This window comes from Mobula hypostoma, chromosome 3 (genome assembly GCF_963921235.1).
Source record: "Mobula hypostoma chromosome 3, sMobHyp1.1, whole genome shotgun sequence".
Lineage (NCBI taxonomy): Eukaryota > Metazoa > Chordata > Chondrichthyes > Myliobatiformes > Myliobatidae > Mobula > Mobula hypostoma.
Genome location: NC_086099.1, coordinates 182,187,496 through 182,201,316, shown reverse-complemented (window position 1 = coordinate 182,201,316; position 13,821 = coordinate 182,187,496). Strand labels below are relative to the sequence as shown.

Sequence of the window (13,821 nt, the reverse complement as noted above, 5' to 3'; positions counted from 1 at the left end):
GTAACTTTCCTACCACTGATGTGAGACTCACAGGTCTACAGTTTCCAGGATTATTCCTGGTTCCCTTCTTGAACATTAGTTACTCGGCAGTCCTCCAGGACCTTGCCTGTGGCTAGAGAAGGCACAAAGCCGTTGGTCAAGGCCCTAGAAATCTCTTCACTTGCCCTTTTCAATATCCTGTGTCCCATCAGGCCCTGGGGCTTATTCGCCTTGATGCTCTTTAGGACACCCAACATTACTTCCTCCTTTACTTCGAAATGCCTTAGTACATAAATACTTTTGGCACAGATTTCCCTAATCTCTATGTCCCTTTCTTTGGTAAATACTGATGTAAAGTACTTATTAAAGACTTCACTCACATCCTTCACAGCCAGGCAAATCCCCTTTATCCTTGAGTGATCCCACCCTCTCCTTAGTTACCCTCTTATTCCTGATGTATGTGTAGAACTGTTGTATACTTAATATTTCAGTAATATTTGAGTAATGTTGTTAATATATTGTTTTGTTAATTGTTGTTTTCATAATTCATTATGGGTTATTGTAAAAGTAAGTGAATGGCATATGTCATTATGCCACCATGTCGTAAGTGCTCACCCCACTTTAAAAAGAAGTAGAAATACATTTCTCAGCTCTGTGTTTTTATTTTGATTAGTTTTATGTTTTGGAGGTTTCCTTATCTATTGCTATGTTAAAACTAGAATTATGGTCGTCTTTCCCCAACTGCTTTCCTGCTGCAATATTGGTCACCTGGCCTAACTTATTACCCAACACCAGGTCAAATACAGCAACTCCTCTTGTTGTCCTATCAACATATTGACTTAAGAAACCCTCCTGGATGATGCACTTAACAAATCCTGCCCCATCCAATCCACTTGCACTGAGAAGGTCCAGTTTATATTAGGAAAGTTGAAGTACCCAAAGACAACAACGCTTTTGTTTTTACATCTTTCTTTAATTGGCCTGCATACCTGTAGCTCATTGTCCCTGTGGCTGCTGGGGGATCTGCGGTACAATCCCATCAGTGTGATTGCACTCTTCTTGTTTTTGAGTTCTACCCATTTGGTTCAGTGGAAGAGACTTCCATTATGTCCCCCTGAATGCAGCAGTGATATTGTCCCTGATTAGTGGTGCATCTGCCCCCATCTTACCTCCTTCTCTATCTTTTCTAAAGTATTGAAACCCTGGGATATTAAGCCCTGTCACTCTCTCAACCAAGTCTCCGTAATGGCCACAATATCGTTGATCCATGGCTCCAAAGGTAGTCATAGCAGAAAGGTGGTAGGGGGGACGAGCTCCCACTGCTAAACAAATGCTCTTCATGGCGTGCGTCTCAAACAGCCTCTGACAACTAAGTCCAGCTCCTGGCCTTCACGTGTGGCATAGTTCTTATGCCCGGAAGAGCTGTTCTCATTGACAGGAGAAGGGGCAAGGGCAGGCCACTGGCGCCTTAAAACTAGTTGCTCCAGGCAGATGGGGCTTGTTAACCACGAATGGTAGCTCATCTAAGAGAGGGAAAACTTCGATTTCAAACCTCCGCTGCCTTGCGGCCACACCCATTCACAGGAAAGGCTTTAGGAGTAAACCCTGAGGAAAAATCCGGAGTCGGAGTCCTGGACGCGGCTGACTGCTGTACCCAGCACAAGCACCGCAACTCCTGCGATGCTGCTGGCACCAAACTGTATCGACTTTTGTTGTTCCTTTGGACCTGTCATCAGCACGGAGAGGGGGGGGTCCCACTGCATGGGTAACAGACGGATCTCCACATCAATTCTGCCCTGGCTTGCGCCCTGGAAGTCTCTACCAGAGGCGCAGTACTCATGATCAACCACGACTGACGGAGGCCACACACACATCGATCCATGTACTGATCCATGCTCTAAGTTCATCACCTTTAACCATGATGCTCCTAGCATTAAAATACACACACTTCAAACTATCTGTCCTGCTCTATTTTTACCAGCCTACTATCTAATTTCCTCTGCATCCCTATACTTTTAGACCTGGTGCTGGTGTTCCCATCCCCCTGCCAAACTTGTTTAAACCCTCCTGAGTAGCATTAGTGAAACTCTCAGCCAGGATATTCATTCCCCTCCAGTTTATGTACAACCAGTCCCTCTTGTGTAGGTCACCCCTGCCCCAAAATAGCTTCCAGTAATCCAGGAACATGAGGCCATGCCCCCTGTATCAGTTCCTCAGCCACTCATTCATCTGCTCTATCATCCTATTCTTGCCCAGACTAGCATGTGGCTCCAGGAGTAATCCAGAGATGACTTCCTTGGTGGTCTCATTCTTCAGCCTCTTCCCTAACTCCCTATGCTCTCTGTGCAGGACCTTCTCCCACTTTCTACCTATGTCATTGGTGCCAATGCGCATTGTGACCTCTGGCAGCTTACCCTCACGCTTGAGAATATTCTGCAGCCAGTCCAAGACATCCTGGATCATAGCAACTGAAGTAACACACCTAATCTCCTGTCCATCCCCCTAACTATTGAGTCTCCTATCACTGTCACTCTGCCTGACTGTACCCTTCCCTGCGGAGCTTCAGAGCGGAACACAATGCCACTGGCCTGGCTGCTGCTGCTGTGCCCTGAAACATCACACCCCAGCAGTACGTGTTGAGCCCAGGTATAACTTTAGTCATTATTGCTTGTCAGTAGTGTAGACCCAGAAGAAAGGAACTCTAACGTAGCAAAATTTCAATCACCTCTGTAAGAGTAGGCATATTTGGAGTAACAGAAGCTCCAGATATTGCAGATTAAGTATTGGAAACTTTCACAATAACAGTACCTAACATAACCAGATAATGTCCAGGACAACTCTTTAACTTGTTTCCAGTAAGGCCTCAGTGCTCAAGCATTTCCAATAGCCTAAGTAGTCAGCATTTCTGGAAAGAGAAACAGTTAATATTTCTGACCAAAACTTTCACCCTTCTCTTTTCACAGATGCCCCCTAGAATACTGTGTGTCCAGTATTTACTGTATCTATTTAGATTTCTAGCATCAGCAATTTGATTTTTTTTTACATCTAACAGATTCTTTGCACTAGGCTCTATAGAGTATGCTTGATGTTTCTGTAAAGGTGTATTCTTCCAAAATAACATAACACATTCTTTCTTCCATCACTATTATTCATACTTTTCTTCTGTTATCCTCTCAGATCTTTAAGTCTCCTTATTCTACTGTTAATTACCTGATTCTTAACTTTGCAGCTTTCCAAAAGAAAACAGAAATCAAGATGTGTCGATGAGAATAGAACCTTACAGTGAAGTACAGGCCATTTGGTGGAGAGAAGATGGCAACACGATGCAGCACCACTCCGGTAATGAATATCTGTTATTTGTTAAGTAGGATGCCATGCACAATCCTGATTTGATGGAGTCGGATGTGAGAAGCACGGAGGAACATCTGGTGAAACTTCTGAAATGCCTGTTTCGCTGCCGCTGCTACTGTGTGATCCAGAATCTCCGGAGGGAAAGGCCCCAAATCCTCGGCTTTGCCTGTTGTTTGGCAGCCGGGGCCAGGGTCGAAGTTCTCGGCAGAGATGGCGCTCAGTGCTCGGTGTCAGAGGGCTGGTCAGAGGCTCGAAGTTTTCGGACGGACTCAGAGTCGGCTGTGGTCGGGTGCTTCCAGGGTGCTGCATCGGCAAGTTTGCGGCGCTGGAGGTTCATGGCAGGGAGAGTTTTCTTCCTTCTACCGTCTGCGTGAGATAATGGGGCTATCGGGACTTTGAGACTTCTTTTTTATTGTGCCCATGGTCTGCTCTTTATCAAATTACTGTATTGCTTTGCACTGTTGTAACTATATGTTATAATTATATGGTTTTTGTCAGTTTTAGTCTTGGTCTGTCTTGTGTTTCTGTGATATCATACTGGAGGAACATTGTATCAGTTCTTAATGCATGCATTACTAAATGACAATAAAGGAGGACTGAGTTTCCTCACAATCTAATATTTGCTGACCTTTTAACCTAATCTAAAATCAAGCTAAATTTTTTCTCCTACATAGCTCTCTATTTTTATACGAATTAAAATTATGTCATGAAATATGTTGCATTGTGACATCAATTTCAAAAGTGCCAGTGGTGAGTAATTATAATGAAATATTAACAAGATGCAATCAAGTGGTGAATTTGTTGGGGTATATTTAATTCAACTTTGACCTAATGACCTGTTTTCACAAATGCCACGCAGAGCATGATTGTCACTGGTGAAATTCCATAGTGTTGGATAAATCAGATTATATCTCATATTGTGGAATCATTCAAACTGTTGAATACCGAAAAGATAATATGTAGATTTTCTTACTTTAACCAGTTATATTGACTGTTTGGCTGTTTCAAAATTTTGAAAGGAGCATCTTAAAGGATTATTACAAATGACCATTTTTCTCTCTTTCTTACTAATGAATTGGTATTTCAATATTGCCTGCGGGAAAACTGCAGTTAAGAAGTGTTTTAATTGGCAATTATTTAGCAATGAGAATTTTTTTTTCTAATGGACATGTGTTGTGCTGTTCTAATTGAAACTAAACCAGATCCCTGATTGATTAGATCTTTAACTTTCCTTTCAAACTTCAGTGTAAAATGGTATAGGAAGCATAGTAAATGAAGCAAATGGAAAATCAAATCAATGGATGAGCAAAATCAGTTTCTTTCAATTGCCTTTGTGATATCAAACAGGTCTATATGTAAATAACAAACTCCACAAATAAAACTTGGAAGCGATAGAACTAATTTTCCTCCCGTCACCCGACTTTTAGCTGCTGTTCCTTTAGCTACTCAACTTCACATTTTGGATATCCCTCATTAAACTCCTTTACCCCTCATTTCATCATATTTCTTTTGTTCTGCCCTCGTTAGACCATATTTGGCCTTGGAGCCTTAATCTTCTGGCCATGCATTCATGAAGCTATCTGAGACATTTTTTCTCGTTTAGCAAAATTACATTGAAAACAAGATTTCGTGTTAAAACTTCAAAGGCCTTATTGCTAGATGTGGAACTTTCACTTCCTTTAAGGTTGTAGCAGATCCCTAAGTAATTTGCAGTGACACATTTTAGATAGCCAGAGGCACGTATGAACCTCTGATTCAGATCTGGTACAACAGTGAGATATGAATCTAATTGCATTTATGGTATATGGGCATTGCTGGCAGGGATAAGCCCTCCACTTGCTCTTGGGAAAGTAGTGAATTGCATCTTGAGCCCTTCTGATGAAGTTACTCTCAAAGCCTAGCCAGATGGAAATTCCATGGTATATATCAACAATAGTCAGTGAACTGTATTTTACTAAACAAAGATGATGTGTGATTTAAATTGGCTTAGTTTGTATATACTTAGTGCAATGATCCTCCTGGGTTATAAGTTTTTGCATTGAAGTGTGATAAGGTGCTTGCAATAAATTCTGTAGACCAAGGCCTCAATACCTCCTTGTGCAATTTGATCCTTGATTTCCTCACTTGCAGACCCCAGTCAGTTCGGATTGTCAACAACATCTCCTCCACAATTTCCATCAGCACAGGTGACCGCAAGGCTGTGTGCTTAGCTCCCCGCTCTACTTGCTTTACATTGACTTTGAGGCTAAGAACAGCTCCAATGCCATATTTAAGTTTGCTGATGACACTGCTGCTGTTAGCGGAATCAAATGTGGCGACAAATCTGCCTTTAGGAGAGAGACTGAAAAGCTGGTTGAGTGGTGCCGAAACAACAACCTATCGCTCGATGTCAGCAAGGCTAAGGAGCTGATTATTAACTTCAGATGTCCATGAGCCAGTAGTCATCGGAGGATCGGAGATAGAAAGGGTCAGCAACTTTAAATTCCTTGGTGTTATCATTTCAGAGGATCCATGCTGGGTCCAGCACGTAAATGCTATTATGAAGAAAGCACAACAGCACCTCGACTTGTTTAGAAGTTGGTGAAGATTCAGCATGTCATCTAAAAACCTCTACAGATATGTGATGGAGAGTATACTGACTGGTCACGTCATGGCCTAGTATGGAAACACCAATGCTCTTGTACAGAAAATCCTGCAAAATGTAGTGTATATGGCCTAGTCCACTGCAGATAAAGTTCTCCCTGACATTGAGCGCATCTACCTGGAGCACTGTGGCAGCAAAGCACAATCTATAACCATCTATCATCATACTGGTCATGCACTCTTCTCACTGATGCCATCAGGAAGAACGTACAAAAGCCTCAGGACCCATACCACCAGGTACTGGAACAATTATTACTCCTCAACCATCAGGCACTTCAACCAGAGGGGATAATTTTACTCAACTTCACTTGCCCCATCACTGACTGTTCCCACTACCTATGGACTCACTTTCAAGGACGCTACATCTCATACTCTTGTTAGTTATTGCGTTTACTGTGAGGTCTGCAAGAAAATGAATGAGTTGTATAGGGTGACATATATGTACCTTGATAATAAATTTACTTTGAACTTTGAGATGGTACATATTGCAACTTCAGGTAGGGAGGTCATAATTGTGAAACACCCTGGACAAAGTATCAATTATTGAATCTGCTTGAATATTTTTGGTTGTGTAACATGTAAATATACAATTATAAAGAATTGTTGCAAAGAAAGTGACATTTTACAAGAAGTCCTCATGTTGTGTTTGATAGGATTTTTTACTCACCCGAACTTTATAATCTTGAATGTGAATGTGTGAGTGGAAAGAAGATTTGGATACACACCTGGGGCACAATGTTTGAACTGAATATCATCAATAGCTGCTCCACCTCCAAAATTCTTAGTTCGGATTCCTTCAATTATGATTTCAAAGTTACGCAGATTTTTCAGATGTATCATAGCCTTGTTCCATCTATCACCTTGATTTCCAGTTTTATTCCATACTTCAGTAAGATCTTTACTTGTCTGAAAAAATATATATGTAAGCATGATATTAATAATGCAATAAAATGCTTCAAAAGCCTTACTGTCACACAAAGGTGCCACGGTTTAGCAAAGTAATCAGAACTAAATTTAACTCCATAGAAAGCTACATCATGAAAAAAGTGGTCAAAATGTACTTCCATGATAGCTCCCAATTTTGATTCCAAATTTATTTTTTATGAGAGGCTTGATAATTAGAATTAAGTGCACACCATTTGCTCTAGAAAGAACCACAATGACATTTTAACCTATATTTAATCTTCAGTGCTTTCAGTGCTATATGGTTGCACAACAGTGTGATTTGAGTAATCGGTATAATAACAATGTGGTATACTAGTGACATCAAATAACAGTATTTACATTCTACAAGTCAAGACACATTTGTAAACTTAGAAGTTATTGTGTGAATTATATAGAGGAAGAAGGACAATTGTTAGGTATCTATTTCTGCTTTTCTCTTAAAATACTTTGTTGTTCAACTACCAAAGTAAGTCATCAGGCAAATCCAGGTGATCATCTATCCAAGTTACACAGAACAGCAGATTGACAGGCACTAAATGTTATTTTCTAATGACAAGTGGCTGTGCTTGCATTAATTAAAAATGGATTACCCTTTAAGGTTAAGGAACTAATAACAAACGTAGATGTTGGGCAAAGGATTGTTCAAATAATGCATTCCGATGCAGCCCTTGGCCAGATATTATTTCATTTCTGAACTTATTGCTACCCAAGATGGAAAGATAAGGCTGAAATATTTGTAAACACCTTCAACCAGCAGTGCCAAGTAGTTGATCCATCTTGGCCGACATTTTAAGTTCCTGTTATCGCAGAATCTGGTCTTCATCCAATCCTGTCTGATATCAAGGAACAGCTGATATTGCAAAGGGCATGGACATGATTTCGGTATAAGAATTAGTGACACATTGTAAAGTCACTGAACAAACAACTATCTGACAAAGGTAGCCAATTGAATCACGAGTCATTAGCTAGGGCTAAGAAAAATAAATTAGCAACAAGTGGAGTGGCCATTGTTGGAGTGGCTCAGTGTTAGAATTGGAGGGGGGGAGGAGGTGCTTTGGCTCAGCAGCCTTGGGCGAAGATAGTTTCTGGTAAGTTTCTTCTTTTTCATTCTTCCTCTGCTAGTGCATAGTTAGTGCAGTGAAATTGGCTCCAAGGGCTGTGTTGTGTTCTATGTGTGAGATGTGGGAATTCTGGGAGACCTCCAGCATCCTGGATAAGCACATCTGCATCAGGTGCACAGAGCTGCAGGTCCCTGGAGAACATACAGCTGAATGACCTTTGGCTCACATGGGAAACTGAAGAGGTGATAGGCAGGAGTTACAGGGAGGTTGTCACACCAAAGATGCCGGAGGTAGGTATCTAGCTGACTGCCAGGAGAGGGAAAGGAAATGGGCAGCTAGAGCAGAACCCCCTGTGGTCTTTCTCCTCAATAATAAGTTCACTGCTTTAGATGCTGTTGGGTGGGGGGGAGGGGGGTGACCAACTGGGGGGAGCTGTAGTGACCAGGTCTCTGGCACCGAGTCTAGCACTGTGGCTCAGAAGGGAAGTGGGGAGAAGAGGACTGCAGTAGTTATAGGGGATTCCATAGTTAGGTTCTGTAGACATGAGATTCTCTTTCATTGTGATAGAGACACCAGGATGTAATGTTGCTTCCCATATACCAGGGTCTGGGACATCTTGGATTGGGTACATAACATTCTAAAGGAGGAGGGTGAGGAACCAGAAGTCCAGGTACATATTGGCAGCAATGACATTGGTAGTAACAGGGAGGAGTTCCTAAGGAGAAAATTTAGGGAGTTAAGTAGAAAGCTGAAAAGCAGGATGTACAGGATGGTAATCTCTGGATTGTTGCCTGTGCCACACACCAGTGAAGGTAAGAACAGGATGATCTGACAGAATAATGTGTGGCAAGGAACTTGTGCAGGGGGCAGGGTTTCAGATTTCTCCATCATTGGGATCTCTTCTGGGGAAGGTGTGGCTTGTTCAAAAGGGATGGGTTACACCCAAACACAGATGACAAATATCCTTGCATGCAGGTTTCTTACAGCTGTTGGGGAGGGTTTAAACTAATTTGGCATCAGGATAGGAACAGGAGTGATAGGCCTTAGGATGGGACTGTTTTGGCTAGATGCAGTGTGCAATGATACTGTCCAGAAGGACAGACAGATAATAGGGCAAAAATATTGCAGTCAGTGGGATGATTTACAGTGTAACATGGGGAAAAATTGAAAAGGTTGATGAATACAGGATGAAGGTGTTATGGTGATGTGAGCATCACTGAGTCATTGCTGGAAGATTATAGATGGGAGCTTAGCTTCCAAAGGTACACATTGCATTGAAAGGACAGGCAGGTAGGAAGAGGGAGTGGGGTAAAAAATGAAATCAAATCCTTAGAAAGAGGTGACATAGGACCAGAAGATGTAGAATCCATGCAGATAGAGTTAAGAAACTGCAAGGGTAAAAGGACCCTGATGGGAGTTACAGTATATACAGGCCTCCGGACTGTAGCAAATTACAAATCATGTCAAAAAGGCAATGTTACATTACTCATGGGGATTTCAATATACGGGTAGATTGGAATAGTTAAGTTGGTCACAATAGAGATAATTTGTGGAACGCCTATGAGATGGCTTTTTAGAGCAGCTTGTGATTGAGCCCACTAGAAGAAAGACTATTCTGGATTGGATGTTGTGTAATGAATCAGATTTGATTAGGGAGGTAGGTTTCAGTAACACTTAGGAGACAATGACTATAATATGATATACTTCACCCTTCAATTTGAGAGGGAGAAGGTAAAGTCAGATGTATCAGTATTACAGTGGAGTAAAGGGCATTATAGAACTATGAGAGAAGAACAGGCCAAAGGTGATTGGAAGGGGACACTAGCAGGGATGATGGCAGGACAGCAGTGGTTGGAGTTTCTGGGAGCAATTCTGAAGGCACAGGATAGATACTGGAAATCCCAAAGAAAAAGATGTTTTCTAAAGTCAGGATTACACAACTGTGACAGACAAGAGAAACAACATAAAGGCACAAGAGGGCATATAATAGAGCAAATATTTGTGGGAGGGTAGAGTACTTGGAAGCTTTTAAAAACTTACAGAAAACAACTAAAAAACCATAAGGAAGGAATACATGAAATATCAAAGAGGATACCCAAAAGTTTTTTTCTGATATATAAAGGGAAAAAGAGAGGCAAGAGTAGATATTGGACCACTGGAAATGGAGAGGTAGTAATGGGGGACAAGGAAATGGGGGAAGAACTAAGTATTTTGCATCCGTCTTTACTGCATCAGTATGCTGGAAGTTCAGGAATGACAGGGGTCAGAAGTGAGTGCAATTGGTATTACTAAGGAGAAGGTGCTTGGAAGCTCAAAGGTTTGAAGTTAGATAAATCACTTGGACTAGATGCACTACACCCCAGGGTTCTGAAAGAGGTGGCTGAAGAGATTGAGAAGGCAAGAATCACTGGATTCTGGCATGGTTCCAGAGGACTGGAAATTGAAAATGTCACTCCACTCTTCAAGGAGAAACGGAGGTGGAAAGAAGGAAATTATAGGTCAGTTAGCCTGAACTCAGTGATTGGGAAGCTGTTGGATCGAAGGTTAAGGATGTGGTTTCGGAGTACTGAGAGGCCCTTAATAAAATAGCATAGTTTCCTTCAGGGAATATCTTGCCTGACAAATATTTTGGAATTCTTTGAGGAAATAACGAGCAGGATAGACAAAGGAGAATTTGTGGATGTTGTGTACTTGGATTTTCAGAAGGCCTTTGTCAAGATACCGCACATGAGGCTGCTTAACAAGATAAGAGCCCATGGCATTACAGGAAAGAGTCAAGTACAGATAGAGCATTGTCTGATTGGCAGGAGGCAAAGAGTAGGAACAAAGGAAGCCTTTCCTGGTTGGCCACTGGGGCAGGTAGTGCTGAGGAAGTAGGGATTCTGCAGAAGGATTTAGATTAGGAGAATGGGGAAAGAAATGCCAGATAGAAATACGATATCAGGAAATGTATGGTCATGCACTTTGGTAGAAGGAAGAAAAGTGCAGAGCATTTTCTAAATGGGCAGAAAATTCTAAAATCCAAGTTGCAAAGTGAATTGGAAGTCCTTGTGCAGGATTCCTTAAAGGGGTAAGTTTTTTACGCAGAGAGCGGTGAGTGTGTGGGATGAGCTGCCGGCAACGGTGGTGGAGGCGGATACGATAGGGTCTTTTAAGAGACTTTTGGATAGGCACATGGAGCTTAGAAAAATAGAGGGCTATGGGTAAGCCTAATGATTTCTAAGGTAGGGACATGTTCGGCACAACTTTGTGGGCCCAAGGGCCTGTATTGTGCTGTAGGTTTTCTATGTTTCTATGTTAACTTGCAGGTTGAGTCTGTGGTGAGGATGGCAAATGCAATGTTAGCATTCATCTTGAGAGGATTAGAATATTAAAGTATGGATGTAATGTTGAGGCTTTATAAGGCACTGATGAGGTCTCACTTGGAGTTCTGTGAACAGGTTTGGGCCCCTTAAAACAGGAAAGATATGTTGACATTCAGAGGAGGTTCGTGAGAATGATTCTGGAAATGAAAGGGTTATTGTATGAGGTAGCTCTGAGGCTATACTGTTATCATTTAGAAGAATGAGGGGGATCTCATTAAAACCTATCAAACATTGAAAGCCATAGACAGAGTGGATGTGGAGAGTGGGGGAGTCTTGGTCCAAAGAGCATAGCCTCAGAAAAGAGGGACGTCCACTTAGAATGGAGATGAGGAGGAATTCCTTTGGGCAGAGGGTGGTGAATCTGTGGAATTCATTGTCACATGTGGGCGTGAAGCGTATTTTTAAGGCGGAGTTTGATAGGTTCTTGATTAGTCAGGACGTGAAAGGTTACAGAGTGAAGGCAAGAGAATGGAGTTGAGAAGGAGAATTGGATCAGCCATGATGAAATGGCAGAGCAGACTCGATGAACCAAATGGCCTAACTCTACTTCTATCTTTTATGGTCTTGTGGTCTAAAGTGGAAAATTGTTCATGCACCCTAAAGCAAGACAAGTAACCAGTCACTTTATTTGTGCTCTGCGTCTGTTCCCAATCAACAGCAAGAGATGGAAGGGATCATTGGCACTGTGTTAAACAGTCACTCAGTGTTCAGAACTATCTGGCCTCTGACCTCATTACACCCTTCATCTCAACATCAGCAAGGAAGATGAAAGCCAGGGATGTGATGAAAGTGACTGCTCTTGATATGACAGCAGCTGTCACTTGCATTCGGCAGTGCTGCCATTCACAGATACCCTGCCATCAACACTCTGGTGAAGTATCTTAGTTAAACTTAGATAGCCAGCTGAAGAAGGAGCCAGCTTATTACTGGCTTGCAAGCCTTCATTCAGGAGGTGATATATTTCATACCATTTATCTGAAATAAATGAACAGAAAGGAATCTGGAATAGACACTTAAATAAAACTAATAATCGTATCCACATTCAGTCCTGAAGAAGGATTTCTGCCTTAAACACTGACTGCTTATTCATTTTCATAGATGTTGCCTGATTTGCTGAGTTCCTCCAGCATTTTGTGTGTATTGCATTGTATCCATATTATCCAGAAGTTTAACTATGTATGCAAACTTAACTGGGAAATGCTCTGTAGTTCCTTAAAATCATCAGTTAAAAAACTGGAAACTCGCTTTCTGTCAGCAATAATTTTATTACACTGTACTCAGTGATTTAAATAAAGGATACTCTCAGCCACCTTCTCAGAGCTTAAAACGGATGGCCAATAAATGCTGGTAGACAGCTACACCCATTTCTGCTGGGTGTGTAAAATAAGGAGTTAAAAGATCCATTTCTGTTGAACCATAAAATGTAAATGGAAATGCTGAAAATGCCTAACAGGTCAGTCTCTGTGGAAAGGAAAACAAATGAAGGATCTTTGGCCTGAAATGCGAACTGTCTTTCTCTTTCCATGAATGCAATGTAATCTGCTGCATGCTTCCAGCATTTTCTGTCTTCATTTCATAAATGCAGCATCTGCGGTCATGTGATTTCTATTGATTAAATAACATTTCATCACACAGCCATTCTAAACTTAGAAACATAGAAAATAGGTGCAGGAGTAGGCCATTCGGCCCTTCAAACCTGCACCGCCATTCAGTATGATCATGGCTGATCATCCAATTAAGAACCCTGTACCAGCCTTCCCTCCATACCCCCGATCCCTTTAGCCACAAGGACCATATCTAACTCCCTCTTAAATATAGCCAATGAACTGGCCTCAACTGTTTCCTGTGGCAGAGAATTCCACAGATTCACCACTCTCTGTGTGAAGAAGTTTTTCCTAATCTCGGTCCTAAAAGGCTTCCCCTTTATCCTCAGACTGTGACCCCTTGTTCTGGACTTCCCCAACATCGGGAACAATCTTCCTACATCTAGCCTGTCCAATCCCTTTAGGATTTTAAATGTTTCAATAAGATTCCCCCTCAATCTTCTAAATTCCAACGAGTATAAGCCTAGTTGATCCAGTCTTTCATCATATGAAAGTCCTGCCATCCCAGGAATCAATCTGGTGAACCTTCTTTGTACTCCCTCTATGGCAAGAATGTCTTTCCTCAGATTAGTGGACCAAAACTGCACACAATACTCCAGGTGTGGTCTCACCAAGGCCTTGTACAACTGCAGTAGTACCTCCCTGCTCCTGTACTCGAATCCTCTTGCTATGAATGCCAGCATACCATTCGCCTTTTTCACCGCCTGCTGTACCTGCATGCCCACTTTCATTGACTGGTGTATAATGACACCCAGGTCTCGTTGCACCTCCCCTTTTCCTAATCGGCCACCATTCAGATAATAATCTGTTTTCCTGTTTTTGCCACCAAAGTGAATAACCTCACATTTATCCACATTAAATTGCATCTGCCAT

At 41.8% G+C, this 13,821-nt stretch overlaps 1 protein-coding gene across 2 annotated transcripts in view; it reads right to left on the bottom strand.

Annotated features, from left to right (window-relative positions):
* The window catches only part of malrd1 (MAM and LDL receptor class A domain containing 1), a 392,346-nt gene that overhangs the window by 97,660 nt on the left and 280,865 nt on the right, over positions 1–13,821 (bottom strand). For both annotated transcript variants that reach the window (XM_063044212.1, XM_063044213.1), the window contains one exon: positions 6,699–6,879. In XM_063044212.1, the coding sequence (XP_062900282.1) occupies positions 6,699–6,879 (181 nt within the window). The remainder of the gene's footprint in view (positions 1–6,698; positions 6,880–13,821) is intronic.